At 44.5% G+C, this 19,283-nt stretch overlaps 1 protein-coding gene across 1 annotated transcript in view; it reads right to left on the bottom strand.

The window, feature by feature from the left end:
- Window positions 1-4,748: 4,748 nt before the first annotated feature.
- The window catches only part of LOC121922483 (regulator of G-protein signaling 14-like), a 45,952-nt gene continuing 31,417 nt past the window's right edge, over window positions 4,749-19,283 (bottom strand). Inside the window, 3 exon segments of the mRNA XM_042451992.1 lie at window positions 4,749-5,590; window positions 7,970-8,081; window positions 12,950-13,008. Coding sequence (XP_042307926.1) covers window positions 5,280-5,590; window positions 7,970-8,081; window positions 12,950-13,008 — 482 coding nt within the window. The 3' untranslated portion in view covers window positions 4,749-5,279.

Here is a 19,283-nt window from a genome sequence, read left to right as displayed (position 1 = left end):
GGGCAGCCAATGAGCAGGCAGCCGCCTCCGCCTCCGACGCCTGCTTGGCATACAGGCCAGGAAGCCCCCCCCCCACCGTCCTCCTTTTCCCGGACGCGTCCTCCATCGCAGCCTCGGGTCCAGGAGGGCTCCCAAAAGGTCCTCCAGGCTGAGCGGGACGAGCGGTGCTTGCAACGTGTGTTAGGCCACGTCCTCCATTTTTTCTCCTAGGTCCTCCATTTCCCTGCTTTGCCCGGAGGACGCGTCCGGTCACCTTGAGCAGCAGGAGCCCCCTCCCTGCCTCCCCCTCCTTCCTCTCCTCCTCCTTCTGCCATCCAGGGGCTCAGGCTCCACTCAGGCTTAGCATCCTTCGGAGGTCACTAAAAGGATCCCCAGCCTCTTGGGGGCAATGAGCTTCTAGTTGCAAACCTCTTCTTAGGCGGTATGAAGCAGTATAGAAATGAAGCTGCTATTGCTATTGCTGTTCTTCTCCCTAGCAAATCCCAAAGCATCACAACTGGGGCCAAAGCGGACTGAGGCGGCTGGGTTTGAAGGGCAGGGCAGCGCCCAAATCCAGAAGAATCTGTCCCTTAAAAAAAAACCAGTTGCAAAACATGCCTGCCTCCAGGACACACGCAGCCACTTGTGGTGTCCCTTCAAGTCATTTCTGACTTACGGTGACGCTTAAGGCAAGCTTGTCATGGGGTTTTCTTGGCAAGACTTGTTCAGGAGAGTGTGTTTTTGCCTTCCCCTGAGGCTGAGAGAGTGTGACTTGCCCAAGGTCACCCAGTGGGTTTCCATGGCTGAGCCAGGGTTTGAACCCTGGGCTCCAGAGTCCTAGTCCAACACTCAAAGGACTCCCCCAGGCAGGCTATGCATCGCTGTTGTTGTCAGCTGCCCTCCAGTCAACCCTATGGATGAGACCTCTCCAAGATGCCCCATCCTCCACTGCTCTGCTTAAGTCCTGAAAATTCATTCCAGTGACCTCCTTCACAGAGTCCATCCATCGGACACATGGCCTTCCTCTCTTTCTGCTTCTCTCCATCTTCCCCAGCATTATGGCCTTTTCCAGTGAGTCTTGCCTTCCCATGATGGAGTTTATCAAATGGGACGGGAGGCTCTCAATTTTGAAAGAGAAGATAGTGAGGTCAATTCAAAAATTCCCGCAATTACGTGTTTCCTTATCACACCTTAAATTCGCTGCCATGGCCTCCCCAAACACAACCCAGATTCTGTGCAAAGTAAGCCATCTCATTGGTGGGTTCTGAATTGCGAATTGACCCTCTTGCACATGCTCAGTAGACTCCAGAAGACTGGAGCATAGCATACTAAGGCAAGTGAGAGAGAGGAAAAGAGGTTGGGGGGGGAGGGAAGAATGGTTGAAAGACCATGCTCTATTCACGTTAAAAGGAGCATATATTCACTCTTGTCACGTTTAATTAATTTAGGTATAAGTAGTTAGTGATCAGCACCTGATCTAGCCTTGGCTACCAGAGTTTTCCATCTTTTAGCATACAGTACAGTCAACATATTTCATGTATGAAAAGTAGACAATCAGCTTGACATCATGTGTTGGTGTGTTGCCAATTTCTTCCTGAACTCCTTCATAAAATCTCTCTGTTTCTTCCTGGTCTGCCTGTGGTTGGTGTGTATATTTCAGTTATCGTGATATCCATAAGCTTTTCTTGGAGCCTCACTGACATTAGAAACATTAGACATTAGAAAGCTGGGCCAAAGCTAAAAAAATGAATTTCAGCACAGAGAAATGTAAGGTACTGCACTTCAGGCGGAAAAATGAAATGCACAGATATAGGATGGGTGACACCTGGCTGAATGAAACTACGTGTGAAAGGGATCTAGGAGTCCAAGTAGACCACAAGTTGAACATGAGTCAACAGTGCAATGCGGCAGCTAACAAGGCCAATGCGATTTTAGACTGCATCAATAGAAGTATAGTGTCTAGATCAAGGGAAGTAATAGTGCCACTCTATTCTGCCCTGCTCAGGCCCCAGTTCTGGGCACCACAATTTAAAAAGGATGTGGAGAAACTGGAGCGTGTCCAAAGGAGGGCAACCAAAATGGTGAAGGGTCTGGAAACCATGCCCTATGAGGAACGACTTAGGGAGCTGGGGATGTTTAGGCTGGAGAAGAGAAGGTTAAGGGGTGATATGATAGCCCTGCTTAAATATTTGAAAGGATGTCATGTTGAGGAGGGAGCAAGCTCGTTTTCTGCTGCTCGAGAGACTAGGACCCAGAGCAATGGATGCAAGCTCCAGGAAAAGAGATTCCACCTCAACATCAGGAAGAACTTCCTGACAGTAAGGGCTGTTCAACAGTGGAACACACTCCCTCGGAGTATAGTGGAGTCTCCTTCCTTAGAGGTTTTTAAACAGAGGCTGAATAGCCATCTGTCTGGGATGCTTTGATTTATATTTCCTGCATGGCAGGGGGTTGGACTGGATGGCCCTTGCGGTCTCTTCCAACTTTATGATTCTATGATTATTCAGTCTGATTTTGCATGGTATCCTTTACTGTTTTTGCCACATCTCTCCTTAATATGAAGGTCGCCCTGTTTCTTCACGTCTTTTTATTCCCTGAGTAGAACACTGTGTAGTTATTGGAGTCAAAGTGAGCCTTTCCTGTCTATTTTCACTCACTTACCCACAGTACTGCTATGTTCATGTGTTCCGTTTCCATTTTATTATGTCTAGCTTCCCTTGGCTCATGCTTCTCACATTCCACATTCCTATTTTATGTGTGGTGCTGCTTCTAACAGCATTTGCATTTTTGAGTGTGTTTATTACTTGTCTCACCATCTTTTGGGGTTTTCTATGTCCTTGACACATCTGACAAATGTGATTTCCCTTTTTTCCTCCCTATCTCTCTGTTTGTGTTCTGATCCTGCCTGTGTCTTGTTTGGGATTGTCTCACAGGGTTTGCTTGGTGAGGAGGTCACTGAAGGAGACTATGTATATATACATCTGCTTTATTTATTTGGTTGGTTGGTTGGAGGGAAAGGTCACTGGACATATTGTTCATTACCATCAAGTAGGCTTTGACTTCTGGCGAGCCTGTGAATGAGAGACCTCCAAGTCACCCTATCATTAACAGCCCTTCTCAGGACTCAGGGCTGTGGCTTCCTTGATTTAGTCCATCCATCTGGAATGTGGTCTTCCTCTTTTTCTGCTGCTTCCCACTACACAAAGCATTATCATCTTTCCCAGTATTCAGGGCATCTCATGATATGTCTAAAGTATGACAGCCTCACTTTACTCATCTTTGCTTCTAATGAGAGTTCAGGCTTGATTTTGACCCACTGGTCAGTTTAGCAGTCTATGGCCCTGTCCACATGAGCCTTTTAGCACATACTGAGTACATGCTAGGGTTGCCTCGGAGTGCCCTTTACAGACGCTCCCTAACCCTAGCACATACTCCATATGTCAAAATGCAGTGCCGTCTACATGGGTGTCGCCATTTTGACGTGACTGCTGAAACGGAGCTCCTTTTGCCCCAAGGACACCCCTTTTCAGGCCTCATGGAAGCAGCGTTTTACCGCTTCCCCCAGCCTGGAAAAGTGGCAGATCGGGGCCTCCAGGGTTGCCGCTGTGGCCGCTGAGGCCCCAATCCATCAGGGAAAGGAGCGGGTGCAGGCCGCCCCAAAGGGGCAGTCTGTATCCCGCCTATGTTATCTATAGAACTCTCCTGCAGCACCCTATTTCAAATGAATTGATTCTCTTCCTGTCAGTTTTCTTCAGAGTCCAGCTTTCATAGCCATAGACAGACATTGGAAATAAGATGGCATAGAAGATCCTGGCTGTGGTTTTTAATGATATAAATGTGGACACATACGTCCACTATTTTTTTTGGAGGGGAGGTGAGACTCAGCTGTCATGAGCTTACAAGCATGCTTAGCATACATCCTCCAGACCTCACAGACCTTGACGGATGGGACAACTTACCTACCGATGTGCATGGGAACACATATGTTCATCCAGGACCACTGAAAATAGATTACCCTAAAGATAAAGCAACAAGAACCAATATTCTCCATCTACCTAGTACCCCCCCCAGGCTGTCTCCAAGGTAGCCAGTGTGTTACACCATAGACAAGGGACCAAATGTGGAAGGATGATGGCAGACCTAACCCACGACATTTTGCTGCCTGAGGCAGAACAAACAAATGTTGCTCCCAAGGTGCCCAAAGCTTGTTATTTTGGCTCCTGAGGCAAAAATAAAAGAATCCCACTAGAATCTCTTCCACTGTTGTTGCTCTGTGCCTTCAAGTTGTTTCTTAACTAGGGGAAACCTAACACAAACTATTATGGTGTTTTCTTGGCAAGATTTGCTCAGAAGTAGTTTGCAATTGCATTTCCCTGAGGCTGAGAGCATGTGACTTGCACAAGGTAACCAGTGGGTTTCATGGCCAGGCAGGGAGTTGAACCCTGGTCTCCAGAGTCGTAGTCCAACATTCAAATCATTCAGCAACACTGGCTCTCATCCCTTCCTCTACCTGGCAGTTAAAAACACTACAGCAAGAACAACTGGCTGTCCTTCCATTACACCAACATTTGCTGCTTAAGGTGACTGCTCCACTCTTCCTAGTGATGGGCTGGTCCTGGATGATGAAGCTCCTGCATTAACAGGAAGTGTAGATACTCACACTGTTTTGTCCCTCCCCCAGTTTTTGAACATCATTGCTTGAGCAGACAGAAATGTGCTTTTAGCCCCCACAGCCACCTGGAAATATACATCCACAAATACACAGAGGCTCGACATATTATTCAGTGTATCTTACATATTACAAAGACTGAAAATTACAAACTATATACAGGCATCATCACCATCATCATTACCACAACTATAGAGATGTGGTTGTCTGTTGGAAGCAGTCAAGAGCAGTCATTTTATAACACAGAGCAACACCTACAGAGTAGTGTGGTACAGCAAGTGAACACTGGCAGTTCCCTGCCCAGCCAACACACAGTTCCAAGGTGGTTGAGAGAGTGCACCAAAACACTTAAGAGTACAAATGTCCACTCCTGGAAGACATACTTGGGTAAACGAGGGGATGTCCTTAGAGCTGGACTGGCCTCAATGATATTCCTACACCACAAGAGGGATCTGTATGAGGCAGACCACACCACAACAGATACTAAACAGGAAGGGCCTGGACTTCTTGCCAAGGGACATGGGATTTGTTAGGCAGACCTGTTGGACAAACGTTGTTACTTATTTGAGTACAAAAAAAAGTATCATTTCCAAGTGGAGGAGGTCAGGATAGGTGGTGTTCACAGAGTGGATCATATCGCTGAAGATTTCCCACAAGCACTTGGTATTGATAGACTTCGTGTTTGTAGCTTTGGTGGAGGAGTAGCAGCTTGGGGTTGTGGTGGCTGTTGCTGGGACTGAGAGGTGGTAACAGAACCTGCATCTGTGGCCTGGGGTGCACATTTCTTGTCAGCAGCAGGGCTAGGTGAAGAGTGGTTCTTGCAAGAAACACCCTCTTGTTCCGTCTGGAGAAAGTCTGGCAGTACTAGGTCCTCTTTGGACAAAAGCCCACGCTGGTCATTGACTCTGGTGTTCTGGACACGGTTCAGCAACTCTACTAGCCCTGGAAGGGGGGGGGGTCAAAAAATAATTCACTATTGGTTTGGCAACATAATCTGGAAATTATTTTACACTTTTATTCTCCAAACAACTTCAACATTGTGTTTTCGAGTTTCTCTATAGCTGCATATTTCTATTATCTGCACATCAAAGCTTCTGCCAATTTGATACCTGTTTAAAATAATTATCACAGTGTACAAAAGGGTTCCTGATAATGGTGCCTATTTCCTTCAGAAATGCTTAGGTCTACAATTCCCACTACAATTCCCAGAGTTCCCTTGAGAAAGGGAACTGCTGTTAAGATATATTTAAGGATGCAAGTTTACACATACCTACCTGCAAGTAAGTCTCAGGGAAGCCAATGGACTTTCTTCTGAGTAGCCATGTATAGGATGTGTTATAACACTTTTACAGTATATAGCTGTGCCCCATTTATCTTGTATTGCTGCTTTACCTACTTTTATTAGTTTCTTTGCTGCATCAAGTGGGAGATTATTCTTTCTTTTACTATTCTTATTTCTATGCCTTCTTTCATTCTGCATCCAAAAAGCCATTGTAACATAGTGATTAGAACAGGGGAAGCTGGCATGGAAAGACTATTTGGACTTAAACTTTCACAATCCCTGGCCACTGTCCATTTTGTATGGAGCTTACAAAAATTGTATTCCAAAATATCTGAAAGACACCACATTGCTAGTTCCTTGATTCCAGTGTCAGGTTAAGACTGTGGAAATCCAGGTTCAAATCCCCATTCAGCCATGAGCTTCACTGCCCATGGTCCCATCACTGATCATGGTCTGCCCCAGTCTTTGTATCTTGTGTTGTTGTTTTTAAATTTATTTTTATTTTTATTTTGTATTTTTATTTATTTATATTTTTTGCAGATAATCATGGACTATAAATGGGAGAAATACTTTGTACAACACTGAGCTTCTAGGAGGAGATGACATAAAAAAATGAATAAATAATCCTAGATCTGTTCACTCACTGTTCATAAGCTTAAAGTCTTCCTTCAAATACAAAGCTCTGATGCACAGGGATAAGACACATGGAGGGGCTATGAAGCTAGAAGATGATTTAGATCTGTTTTCCTCTCTGCCAAGAACCTGTTTTCTCTAGTAAAGGCATTTCTGAACCCTCCCTACACACAATTATAATGTGGTGAGAGGTAGGCAAGGAGTTAAAAATGTTTACCTTCTCACACTAGAACTTGTTCACAGCCAGAATCCTGGCTTCTGAGACTTCATGTATTGTCAAGACTCCCTTTGTACCCATGAGGATTAGAATTTTTAAAAAGGGAAGTTGAATTTCTCCGGATGCTGAATTATATCTTAACTTCACACTTTAATATGAATGGGGTGGGAAGAACCAGTACTTCTGAAGAACCATTTATTCCATCATACTTTGAACTGCCCTACTTTTATTTTAAGGCACCCCTGGTCTATCTCCACTATATATCTGTATTTATCTGGGACATGGTGGCTTAATGGTTAAGATGCCAATTCTGATGATTGTAAGATCGGAAGGTTGGCAGTTCAAGGCCCACGTACCGTGTGACAGAGTGAGGGGTCACTAATCCCAGCTTCTGCCAACCTAGCTATTCGAAAGCATGTAAAAGTGCAAGAAGATAAATAGGTGCCACTTCAGTGGGAAACTAACAGTGTTCTGTGCAGTCATGCTGACCACATGACCACCAGAATCGTCTTCAGGCAATGCTGGCTCTTCAGCTTAGTAACGGAGATAAGCACCACCCCCTACAGTTGGTTATGAGTTCATGTCAATGGGAAACCTTTACCTTTTTACCTTTTAGCAACTTGGCCATTGCCTGCATTCCTCTTTTGTCAAGTTAAATATGGATTGTGAATAATTTGAGTAGAGAAAAGCTCAGACTCCTGAATGCACCCATAACTAAAGTTTTAATTTGACCAGATCCTGTGGAATGTGTAGTGATATGAACAGACGATCAGTATTATGTATTTGACTTATCCAGCCAAACTGTGGATGGCCATACAGTAGCATCCACATACAATGGAAACTAGTCAGGTCATGAATAACCTTTTGGTGTGGATGTAGTGATACTGCTATTATTTGTTCCATAAAACAAACACACCCATCAAGACAGATGTTCACTGTAGTGATCAAAAGGTGAAGCACACAAGCTTTAATGTGAAGGGACACAAAAGCAGCTTGTTATCACACCCAATAATTCTAAGCCCCGTACATTTTTACATTCTCAGGAATTAGCATGTAAAAAATATATGAACACACCTTCTTTCAAGATGAAAATTAACATGGTTTTCCTTAGTTCTGAAGGAGCACACTGCTCACTTTCCCTTGGCCTACAGTATGTGAGTGGACTCCTAGTAAGGTCAAGATTACTTACCTTCCAAGTCATATGTGCAACGGTTCTGGTTACTCCTTGAAGGTCTGACAAAAGAAGAGGACATTTCTGGGAGTGGTTCAGTCTCAGATTCCATCTCTGCACAGCTGTCATCCTGGAAACATTGTGAGAAAAATCATGGTTTGAGCCAAATCCAGAAGATGGCCTATTGAGTGCCTAGCTGAATAGTATTATACAGGTATAAATGGAAAGAATAGAGGTAGGTTCCTACACCATATGTTTTAATCTTGTAATTGTTTTTATTATTGTAATCCCGCCTCGATCTGCAGGGAGAGGCGGGAAATATAAATAAAATTATTATTATTATTAGAAATCAAGAGCAGCTTGAATGTATTTCAGTAGACATTTATTCAGGACTAAAATATGCACATGTACAATGAAACAACAAGGTAACGTAAGCAAGATTAAACAAAAGCATTTGGAATCATCTAGACACCATTCCAAACTTCTTCCAAAATACATTCAAAGTTGATTCCCCCACCCACCCACCCCCACCTGCCTGTCTTACCAGCTTCTACTTTTCTAATGATTTCTTTCCATTTTGGTGTCCAGACTTACAGATCTATTTTTTTTTTTTAATATGCTGGAGGGAGATGGTGAGGCTTGTATGCTCTCCCCTTGTTTCTCTGTTTTGCTGTTCATTCATGCTCTGTAAGGGATTCCAAAGGAAGTTGTTGTTTACCTTGTCCATTGTAAGGAGCCAGATATGGCTACAGCTGGATCTGCTAGAGTAAAATCCTGCTCTTTTGTTGCTCAAGCTTTATTACATTGTTTACAACAGATGTGCTTCTGCAACTCAACACCAAATGATTGTGTTTCTCAAGCCCTCTTCCACCATCTTCCCAATACCAATGACACTAAACTAGCTAGACAGATGGCAAGAAGGGAAGGGTGGCTTGGCAGGCATAAAAAGACAAAAACTTCTCAGATATTTTGTTAACTGAGTGTCACCTAGATTAAGGACAGACTGAATAAGTCTTTCTTCTGGCGGGGAATGAACAAAGACGTTGCTGCCTTTGTCCAATCCTGTGTGGTCAGTCAACAAATCAGAAATCCAAAGGATCAAACCAAAGCCCCTCTATAACCTCTACCCATCATAGATGTCCCATTTCAGAGAGTGGCTGTGGACATTTTAGGCTCTCTCCCTCAAAAGACTGCCAGAGGGAAACAACATTCATAGACTGTTGTACACTATTGCCAGAAGCCACACTGCTAGGCAGGATCTTAGCTAAGGCCATAGCCCAAGCACTGATGGATCTTTGCTAGGGTGGGCTGGCCTTTGGAAATCCTAAAGGACACCACGACAAACTTTATGTCCAAAGTCTTGCATCATCTGCTAGAGTCACATGGAGTACAACATCTAACTTCAGTCCCCTACCACCATCAAACAAATTGGTTGATGGAATGTTTTAATACAACCCTAGGGGCTATGATACATAGGTTTGTGGGTAAACACTCCAATGACTGGGACTTGGCTCTCTAGCAATTCTTGTTTGCCTATAGATCCATCCCACACCCAAGTTAGGGCTATTAACCCTTGAGTTAGTCTATGGTCATGAGGTGAAGGGACCGTTACAATTGATGCAAAGACAATGGGAAGAAGCTGAACCTTCTCCAGAGACAAATATAATAGACTTTGTAAGTCTTAGGACAGCATGGCTGGATGTTCATGAAAATCTTCAGCAAGCACAACAGGACCAGAAAGCTTGGTATGATCAGTGTGCCAGAGAACATTGTTTCGAGCCCAGCAACCAGGTGATGGTCCTGAAAGTGACAAGGACTAATAAACTCGAAATTTCTGGGATGGACCAGCCACTGTGCTTGAATGCATTCGGACTGTGAACTATCTCATACAGTTCGCAGAAGCTGGTCTCAAAGGTACTGAATATCGCCTGAGGTATATCATGTGAACTCACTAAAGCCCTTCTATGGCAGACCGGAACACCTTCTCACTCTGTCAATTCCAGATCTGGATGAGGAAGAGTGGCTTTTTATGATAGGAGAGAGCGTGGTAACCTGGACGATATTCAAACCCCTACATGGTTCAACCCTAACCAGCACAACTAGTTCTCTCAACTGACATCCAAGTTCACCTCCCTGTTCTCAACAATCCCTGACTTGAATGCAGACCCTCAGCATGTTGTAGCAGCAGACAACAGCCGCCCTTTTGCAGAGCAGCATGATGGGTTTCACTGCCAGGAAAGCAGGCGATTGGGGAGGAGGTGAAAGAGATGCTGGATATGGGGATCATTCAGCCTTCCCACAGTTCATGGGCATCACCTGTTGTTCTGGTGTCCAAAAAGGAGGGAACTGGGTTCTGCATGGACTAGAGGACACTGCATGGTTCTGCATGGACTAGAGGACACTGAACTCAGTGATGCAGCCAAAGCATTACCCTATGCCCCAGGTGGATGAACTCCTAGAAAAACTGGGGCGTGCCAAATATCTCTCCTCCATAGACTTGATAAAAGGTTACTGGCAGGTTGCTCCAAGCACCACACTGCATTCATCACTCATATGGGCCTGTTCAAGTTCAATGTACTGCCATTTGGGCTGTGCAGTGCATCAGCAACTTTCCAGAAGTTGGTAGACTCACTGCTGAGAGGCTGAGATTTTGCTGCCTTATTACAGCCAGCTGGCAGCCCCCCTCCCCCTTACATATCTGACAGGCTCAAAGAAACCCAAAACTGTGAAATGGATGGTGGAATGCCAGGAATCATTCGAGGTGCTGAAGTGGGCTCTGATGTCCAATCTGGTCCTGATGGCACCAGATTTTGACAAACCCTTCATATTGGCTATCGACGCTTCAGACAGGAATATTGGAGCAGTCTTGATGCAAGAGGCCTAGATGATTTTTCCATCCTGTGCTATTTCTCAGCAAGAAATTGTCTGTGTGAGTCCAACTGGTGCATACCAGAAAAAGAGTGATATGCCATTGTATAAGCAGTGGAGAAGCTCAGACCATATGTTTGGGGACGCCAATTCACTCTCCAGACAGACCATGCTGCTCTCTGATGGCTCCACACTGTCCAGGGAGTGAACAAAAAACTGCTCCACTGGAGCTTGTCCCTTCAGGACTTTTGACATCCAACATGTGTCTAGATCAAGGGAAGTAATAGTGCCACTGTATTCTGCTTTGGTCAGGCCTCACCTGGAATACTGTGTCCAGTTCTGGGCACCACAATTCAAAAGGGACATTGAGAAACTGGAGCATGTCCAAAGCAGGGTGACTAAAATGGTGAAGGGTCTGGAAACCATGTCCTATGAGGAACGACTAAGGGAGCTGGGGATGTTTAGGCTGGAGAAGAGATGGTTAAGAGGTAATATGACAGCCTTGTTTAAATATCTGAAGGGATGTCATATTGAAGAGGGAGCAAGCTTGTTTTCTATTGCTCCAGAAAACAGAACCCGGAGCAATGGATGCAAGCTACAGGAAAAGAGATTCCACATCAACATTAGGAGCACCTTCCTGACAGTAAGGGCTGTTTGACAGTGGAACACACTCCCTCAGAGTGTAGTGGTGTCTCCTTACTTGGAGGTCTTGAAGCAGAGGCTGAGTGGCCATCTGTTGGGGATGCTTTGATTGAGAGTTCCTGCCTGGCAGGGGGTTGGACTGGATGGCCCTTGTGCTCTCTTCCAACTCTATGATTCTATGTGTCCAGTCATTTGAGGACTTCTCCCAGACATTAAAATGGTTAAAGGTTGGGAGGGAAGGTGGTTGTTGATGAGAGTGACATCACATTCTAATGAAGTTACATCCCAGCTGACATAATGCCCAACTAGTCAATTAGTTGGGTAGAATTTCAAGATGTTTCCAAACAGAGATTTTAAAAAGGGCTTTCCCACCACGAGGAGAGAGTCTTTCCTTTGTTTGCCTCAGGCTGTGGTCTGAGATGACCCGGATGCTGGTTGAACTAGCAATGGAGCCTGAGCAAACAGCATCCAGATCCATCAAGGACTACAAGGCCATCTGGGACTTTAAATAGGTAGAAATGTATTAACTAGAAAGTTTAGGCCTTTTTGGTTTATTTTATCTGGCTTGACTGAAATGACTGTTATTCTGTAACTATGGCCTGTTACAGACTGCCAAAATAAAGCTGCTTCGGGTCTCTTTGGAGGTATGCTATTTAAATGAAGAATCCAGAGGTCGCGCCAAAGCCACACTCCATTCCTAAGCACTGGAGTGCAGTTTTGGTGCAGCTTCCGGATTCTTAGGATGCATGCATCATTTAAACAGCATACCTCCAAAGAGACCCGAAGCAGCTTTATTTTGGCAGTCTGTAACAGACCTATATTTCTGTGCCTACAAGACAAGGGGTCTTGTATGAATGATATCTAGTTTCCTATAGAACTCTGAAGTTAGAATAAATACTTTCTTTCAAAGTACCTGCTTCTTCTGACACTTCTTTCACATGCCTTTAGCTCACTTGTTGCTTGCTTAAGTTATCAAGGGTACAACCTAAAAATCCCTTTACAAAGCCCTAGTGTGTTATGAAGGGAAAATATAATCATAATTCACTAGGTGGAAGCAGCTGTATAGATGGTCTCAGGAGGTTCCTTTTACCTTAGCAGGAGTGGAGAAGGATGGCCTAAGAGGCCAGGAAATCAATGATCTGCTGTGGCAAAGAGCCAGAACAGGGAGGCTGTGATTGGCTATTAGTCCACAGATCATTACACTGAGGTATGCCCTCAGTGTGTGCACAAATGAGTTGGAAAAAATGTCTTAAACTATAAATACATAGCAAATATGCAGGAACTGCAAGGCTATAAACAAAAAAGAAAGATCTGGACATACAGAACTAGTATTAGCAGGAAAAAAATGCCAGGGCACAGCTCTCTCTGTCAATACATCATTTTCTTTTTTAATGATGGAGAAGCTTTACATCATATGATTCCCCCAGCTGATGAGAGAAATAAGTACTGTATAGGAGTAACTTTCACAGCTCCATACATAAAGCTCACCTCACTATGATCACAAACAAGGTTTGTTGCAGCATTTCTAACACCAACAGGTTTCACCTCTGCAATGAAAAATAAGTATGTCAGATTACAGAAGAGCAAGGGCACAAAGAAGCAGACCTGACAACATTAGGGCGAGGGCTAACTGGGACTAAGGGCTGAGATCATGGATGCAATTCTTGATGGATAATGGGTTGGGAAGATGTTTATTAGCGGAACTAGGATGAAAGATGGCTGGAAACTGTCAAACTGGAATCCAGGGAGCATAGACTGATCCTTGTTGAAATGATTTAATGGGAGTGTTGATCCATGTCTCAATAGATAATGCCAAGAAACAGAAAGAAACACTGTCTTCTATTTAGGATGAGACAAACTGTGGATCAGAAATAGTGAGAGGAGGAGAAGCAGAGTTCCCATAATTTTTTTTCCTGATCAGGTGCCATGGTTTTAACAGCTGTACACAATTAGCACATTCAACAGACAAATCTTGTCTGAGTTTATAAACTCAAGATATTTGCAGATGACTTAGTTGTGATTTTAGACGACCCTGTTGACCAAATAGGCAATTTGTTTAAAAGTTTTGATGAATTCGGGAGAGTCGCGGGGTTTAAAATAAATAAAAGCAAAACTGTGATTTTGACAAAAAATCTTTCAAAGCAGGAACAACAAGAAATTGAGAAGATAACAAACTGTATGGTTAAAAAGAAAATAAGATACTTACGTATTTGGCTAACCAAGAAGAATACTGATCTTTTTGAAAACAACTATAAAAACTTTGGACAGAAATTAAGAAAGATTTGAATAGATGGTCCAAATTAGATATATCAATAACAGGAAGAATTGAAACCATAAAAATGATGGTCTTGTCCAAAATAAATTTTCTATTTCAGATTATTCCAATTCACATTAACGGAAACATATTTAAACTTTGGCATAGAGACATAAAGAACTTTATATGGAACAACAAAAAAGCAAGGATAAAATGGAAGATAATGACAAATCAAAAAAGAAGATGGAGGAGGTGGAGTCCCAAATTTGGAATTGTATTACCAAGCAAATGTTTTAAATTGGATTTCAGACTGGATAAAACTTGAAAATCAAAACGTGCTAAAATTAGAAGGATTCAACAATAGATTCGGCTGGCATGCGTATATGTGTTACAAAAAAACCAAAGTGCATAAAGAATTCATGCAAAATGAAATCAGGAAGACATTACTAACAACGTGGGAAAAAATCAAAAAGAAAATCTATAGGAAAATACCTTTATGGACTTCGACGCATGAAGCTTTTTTTGGACGATGGGAATCAACAGACAAATGGCTGAATTATGAGGATTTACTATTTAAGAACAAAGATGGTCTCTACCAATTGAAAACAATGGAAGAATTAAATCAGGTTGATATTAAGACGCACTGGTTCTTGTATAAACAACTAAAAGAATGCTTCAAAATGGATCTAAAACTGAATGGAATTAATGATGAAATAGAAGAACTTGATAAACTATTGCTTGGTGATGAACAAAAGAGAATATCCAAACTATACAAATTTTTATTAAGAATCGAACAAGAACAAGATCTAATCACCTAACCCCCAACAGACTAGCCTTGATTGATAATAAGAAATCTAATTCATGTTGGAAATGCAAAGCAGCAAGAGGAACCTGGTTCCATGTGTGGTGGCGTTGCCCCAAGTTGAAAATTTATTGGAAACAAATACACATAACAATCGAGAGTATGTTGAACACACAATTTGAACTTAGACTGGAAATATATTTATTGAACATGACAAACAAAATACTACCGGAAATAGAAAAGACATATGGAAGAATAATATTATACTTGGTATCTACAGCTAGAGTACTTTTAGCTCAATTTTGGAAAGAGAATAATATACCAGACATAGACTTATGGCTTCAGAAACTCATGGATGTAATTGAGATGGACAAACTTACAGCATATATAAAACAAAAAAATATAGATAGGATAGAGAAAGATTGGTACCCAATAATACAATTCTGTAAATCGAGATGGTTAATCAAAGAGGTTTAGTGATAATTTAATGATATTTGTATGATGACTCTATTTTATGCTGTGTGTGTATATATATATATATATATATATATATATATTGATAATTACACTTAAAGTGTTAAGGTTAGGATTCCAGACGGACAAACAACAAAAAAGGAGAATACATTTAAATGAAAATCTGACAATAAGAAATGTTACACAAATAAGAGATATGGGTCAAGGAAGTAAATGTGGGAACGATACCGGATGGGGATTATATTGATGTGAATATATAATATGAGAATCATGTAAATAACTGTGATTTTATATTAATAAAATTAAATAAATAAATAAAACAAATCTTGTCTGACTGCAGTGGCTACCTGAGGAAGAATATCTTTCCATGGTTAGTGTTAGTTATCCACACAAGTGAAAAGGCACATAACTCTGTCACCAAACAGTTTTAAATTCAGTGCTTCTTGACAATGGGGGACGAAGGTTGTTCAGAGGCCAAACATCAGCTACATATCTAGGGAGACTATGTTCCAAGAAAATTTTTTTCTTGTATTGTGAGAAATATACAGTGCCTAAGCACAAAATGCTACAAGTCAGTTCCTGCACAGAGAGGAGGAAAGAGAGAGGTAGCTGGGCAGCCATTTTAAGTGGTGACTGTTTAATTTTTAAAAACTCTAGGAAGAGTGTGCTTGAGTCACATCTTCAGTGAGTAGGCTTGCCATATCCCACCTGGGAGCGGACTTTCCCGGTTTGGGGCGGGTCCGCAGGTCCCGCCCCGGTTGTGGCCCACACCCCGGGACCCCCCCAGCGAGGCCCTGAGGTGGCTCCGCAGCAGCAGAGTCCTCCAAGGCTTCTCTGGGCTTGGGAGACGCTGTCTCCAGGCTCCAGGGAGGCCTGGAGGCGGTCTCGGCAGCGGAGTTCTCCAAGGCTCTCTGGGGCTGGGAGACGCTGTCTCCCAGGCCTCAGGGAGGCCCTGGAGGCGGCTCTGCAGCAGCGGAGTCCTCCAAGGCTTCTGGGGCTTGGGAGACCTGTCTCCCAGGCCCCAGCCAGGCCTGGGCAAAATTGGAGCCCAGTCGGGGGGGGCCCCCTGAGGGGAAAATTCCTTCTCCGCCTGGGCTCTGTCCTTGGAGAGAACGGAGCCCAGTCGAGAAGGAATCCTCCCTCAGCAAGGATTCTTCCCCCTGGGCTCCGTTAACAAAAACGGAGAACAGGGGAAAAGAAAGCCTCCGGAGGGGAGAATTCCTTCTCTGCCTGGGCTCCATCTTTGCTGAGAACGGAGCCCAGGCGGAGAAGGAATCCTCCCCAGTGAGTCTCTTTTCAAATGTAGCCCCCCCCCAAAGTCCTACATTTGAAAATTTGTCCTACATTGTCCCGGTTTGGAGGTCCTGACTAATGGCAACCCTATCAGTGAGTCACATTGTGAGTCACTAGGGGGCAGAGCTAGCAGACTAGCCTATATTACTCCTCCCAGAGCCGCGCGGGAAATTTTTATTTCTATTTTTATTTCATTTTTTCATCCAAGGAAATCTACACCAGAGGCAGAGTTGATATTACTGCCACAAATTGTTTGAAACATCAGGAGCTTTAACATTGGTGTTTTCTGGAGGATTTTTTTTTCAGGAGGAACCACAGTCCTGTTCCAGTAATTTCCTAAGACTTTTCAGTATGGACACTGACGGAACCACGGCAGTCACCTGCAACACTTTGGGATGTTTGTCTTCTTGCCTACAGAAGTGGAGAACTTCACATGCCCCAAGTGCAAGTTGGTAGCCCCTTGGAGGAAAGTTCAGCAGTTGAGTCCAGAGTAGCTACACTTCAGCATATTAGGGAGCAGGAGGATTTCCTGGACACAACAGAACTAACAATCCTGGACGAATACAACGCAGAGGAAGATGCTGGAGCCGAGGAGGTCACTTCACATACACAGGAGGTGGACACTGGAGGAATGTCACACAGAGAAGTAGGCCAAGAAGGGATTGTTCAGGGAGCTTGCAGCTAGAGAATCGATTCAAAGCTCTTTCCCTTAGGAGGATGAAGAAGAGCAGCATGGAGACAGACTTCAGGGACAGAGCAGCAAGCCTGAGAGTCCCACCCAAGGGAACAGCTGCTGCTAAACCTTTGATGGCATTGTGGTCGTAGCGGGGGACCCTTGCTGAGGGGTACAGAAGCAGGATTGTAGGCCGACAAGTGTGTTGTCTCCCAGGGCAAAGATCCGTGATGTGACAAGAGGCTGACAAGACTGGTCAAGCCACTGACCAATACCCCTTCCTTTTGGTCCACGTGGGAACCAATGATACTGCAAGACACAGCCTGCAGAACATCAAAAGGGATTACGAGGACTTGGTGGGAAGCTGAAAGGATGTACAGGTTGTCATCTCGTCTCTTCTGCCACTTGAAGGGCACGGTCCAGCAAGGGAGAGGAAAATAGCGGATGTGAACAACTGGCTTCGCAGATGGTGCCGCCGAGAACGATTTGGATTCTTCGATCATGGGCTGCGGTTCCATGAAGAGGGACTTCTTGGCAACGGACGGGTTGCATCTCACGCCGAGTGGAAAGAAATGTTTTTGCCAACAGTCTCAAGAACTTGATCAGGAGGGCTTTAAACTGAGTTCCGTGGGGAAGGGAGACAATATTAAGGAAGGCAAAAGGGGCAGGAGAAATAGTCAAACAGACATAGAGAAAAACAAGAAAAAAGTGCAAGGACCCAACAGTGGGAGGCAAAAAAACTTGCACAAGCAGCAAGTAAATGGTGGTCTGTGATGTCTCTATACTATCCACAGAGCATGGGAATAAGCAAGATGAACTTGAACTCGTAGTACAACAAAGCAAATATGATATAATAGCATCACTGAAACCTGGTGGGATGAGTCTCATAATTGGAATGTGGAAGTAGAGGGGTATAACCTTTTTAAGAGAAATAGGCAAAACAAGAAAGGAGGAGAATAGCACTATATGTCAGAGATATTTACACCCAGTTAAGAGATCCAGTACATCAATCATGGAAGCCAGGTGGAGAGCATCTGGATAAAAATTAAAGGGGAGGGAAACAACAAGGATGTTATGGGGGGAGTCTACTACAGACCCCCAAGTCAGACTGAGGAATTGGATATCTTCTAGAACAGATGACCACACAGTCAGAAAAGAGAGATGTAGTAGTGATGGGCGACTTCAACTATCCTGATATTTTCTGGAAGTCAAATTGAGCAAAATCCTCAAGGTCTAGCACAGGGGGAGGCAACCTTTTTGAGCCGGGGGCTGGGTTGCTGTTCCTCAGACAACTGGGGGGCGGAAGCTGGGGGTGGAGCTTCCACCCTACGTGGCGGGGCCGGTGCCGGGGGTAGCTTCCACCCTCCGGGGGCGAGCCGCATGCCGGGGCGGAGCTTTCCACCCCCCGGGGGCCAGGCCGCCCCCTCTTTGCCAGCCCTTTTTGCCGTCCCGCTGGGCCCTCTTGGAGGGCCCCAGCGATGGCAACGGGCGTCCAGAGGGTCGCCAGATGGGTGCGCCGCCGCCTGAGCCCTCTTAGAAAGCCCCAGGATGGCAACGGGCCTCCGGGAGGCCCGGTGCTGCCGCTGGAGCCCTCCTGGAGAGCCCCAGCGAAGGCAACGGCCTCCCAGAGGCCCGGTGCTGCCGTCCGGAGCCCTGTTCGAGGGCTCCGTGCCGCAGGCGGCCTCGGTGAGAGTCTCACGCGACCTTTCTTGTGCCACGCGAGACCACCTCTAGGCCACCACCATTTTGTTTTTCAAAGTGTGGGGAAAGGTCGCGCGAGACTTCGCCACCATTTTGAAAAACAAAATGGCAGTGGCCGGGAGACCAGGAAAAAGCCACAATCGGGTGGCGACACAGCGGCAGGGGCAGGCAGAGGCCGGCCGAAAGGCCTCCGCGCGCCGAAGGTTGCCGACCCCTGGTCTAGCAAATTCCTCACTTGCCTGAAAGAACATTTCATTGTCCAAAAGGTGGGAAGAGCAAACAGGGGGTCAGCTATTTTGGATCTGATCCTAACCAACAAGGATGGACTTGGTTAATGATGTTGCAAATGGTGGGATATCATTAGGTGGAAGTGACCATGTTCTCCTGGGGTTTGTGTATACAATGTAAAGGAGAAGCCAGGCATAGTCAAACATGCCATTCTAGACTTTAGGAGAGTGGATTTCAGTAAACTTAGAGAAGTATTGAGGGATCCTATGGTCAGAAATAAAAAAGGGAAGGGAGTTCAGGACGGATGGGAGTTTCTCAAAAGAAGATATGAAGGCGCAATTTCAAACAATTCCAGTGAGAAAGAAAAATGGAGGGTGTCTCAAGAAACCAGGATGGA

This window comes from Sceloporus undulatus, chromosome 2, assembly GCF_019175285.1.
Source record: "Sceloporus undulatus isolate JIND9_A2432 ecotype Alabama chromosome 2, SceUnd_v1.1, whole genome shotgun sequence".
Lineage (NCBI taxonomy): Eukaryota > Metazoa > Chordata > Lepidosauria > Squamata > Phrynosomatidae > Sceloporus > Sceloporus undulatus.
This window is presented reverse-complemented; position numbering and strand designations above follow the sequence as displayed.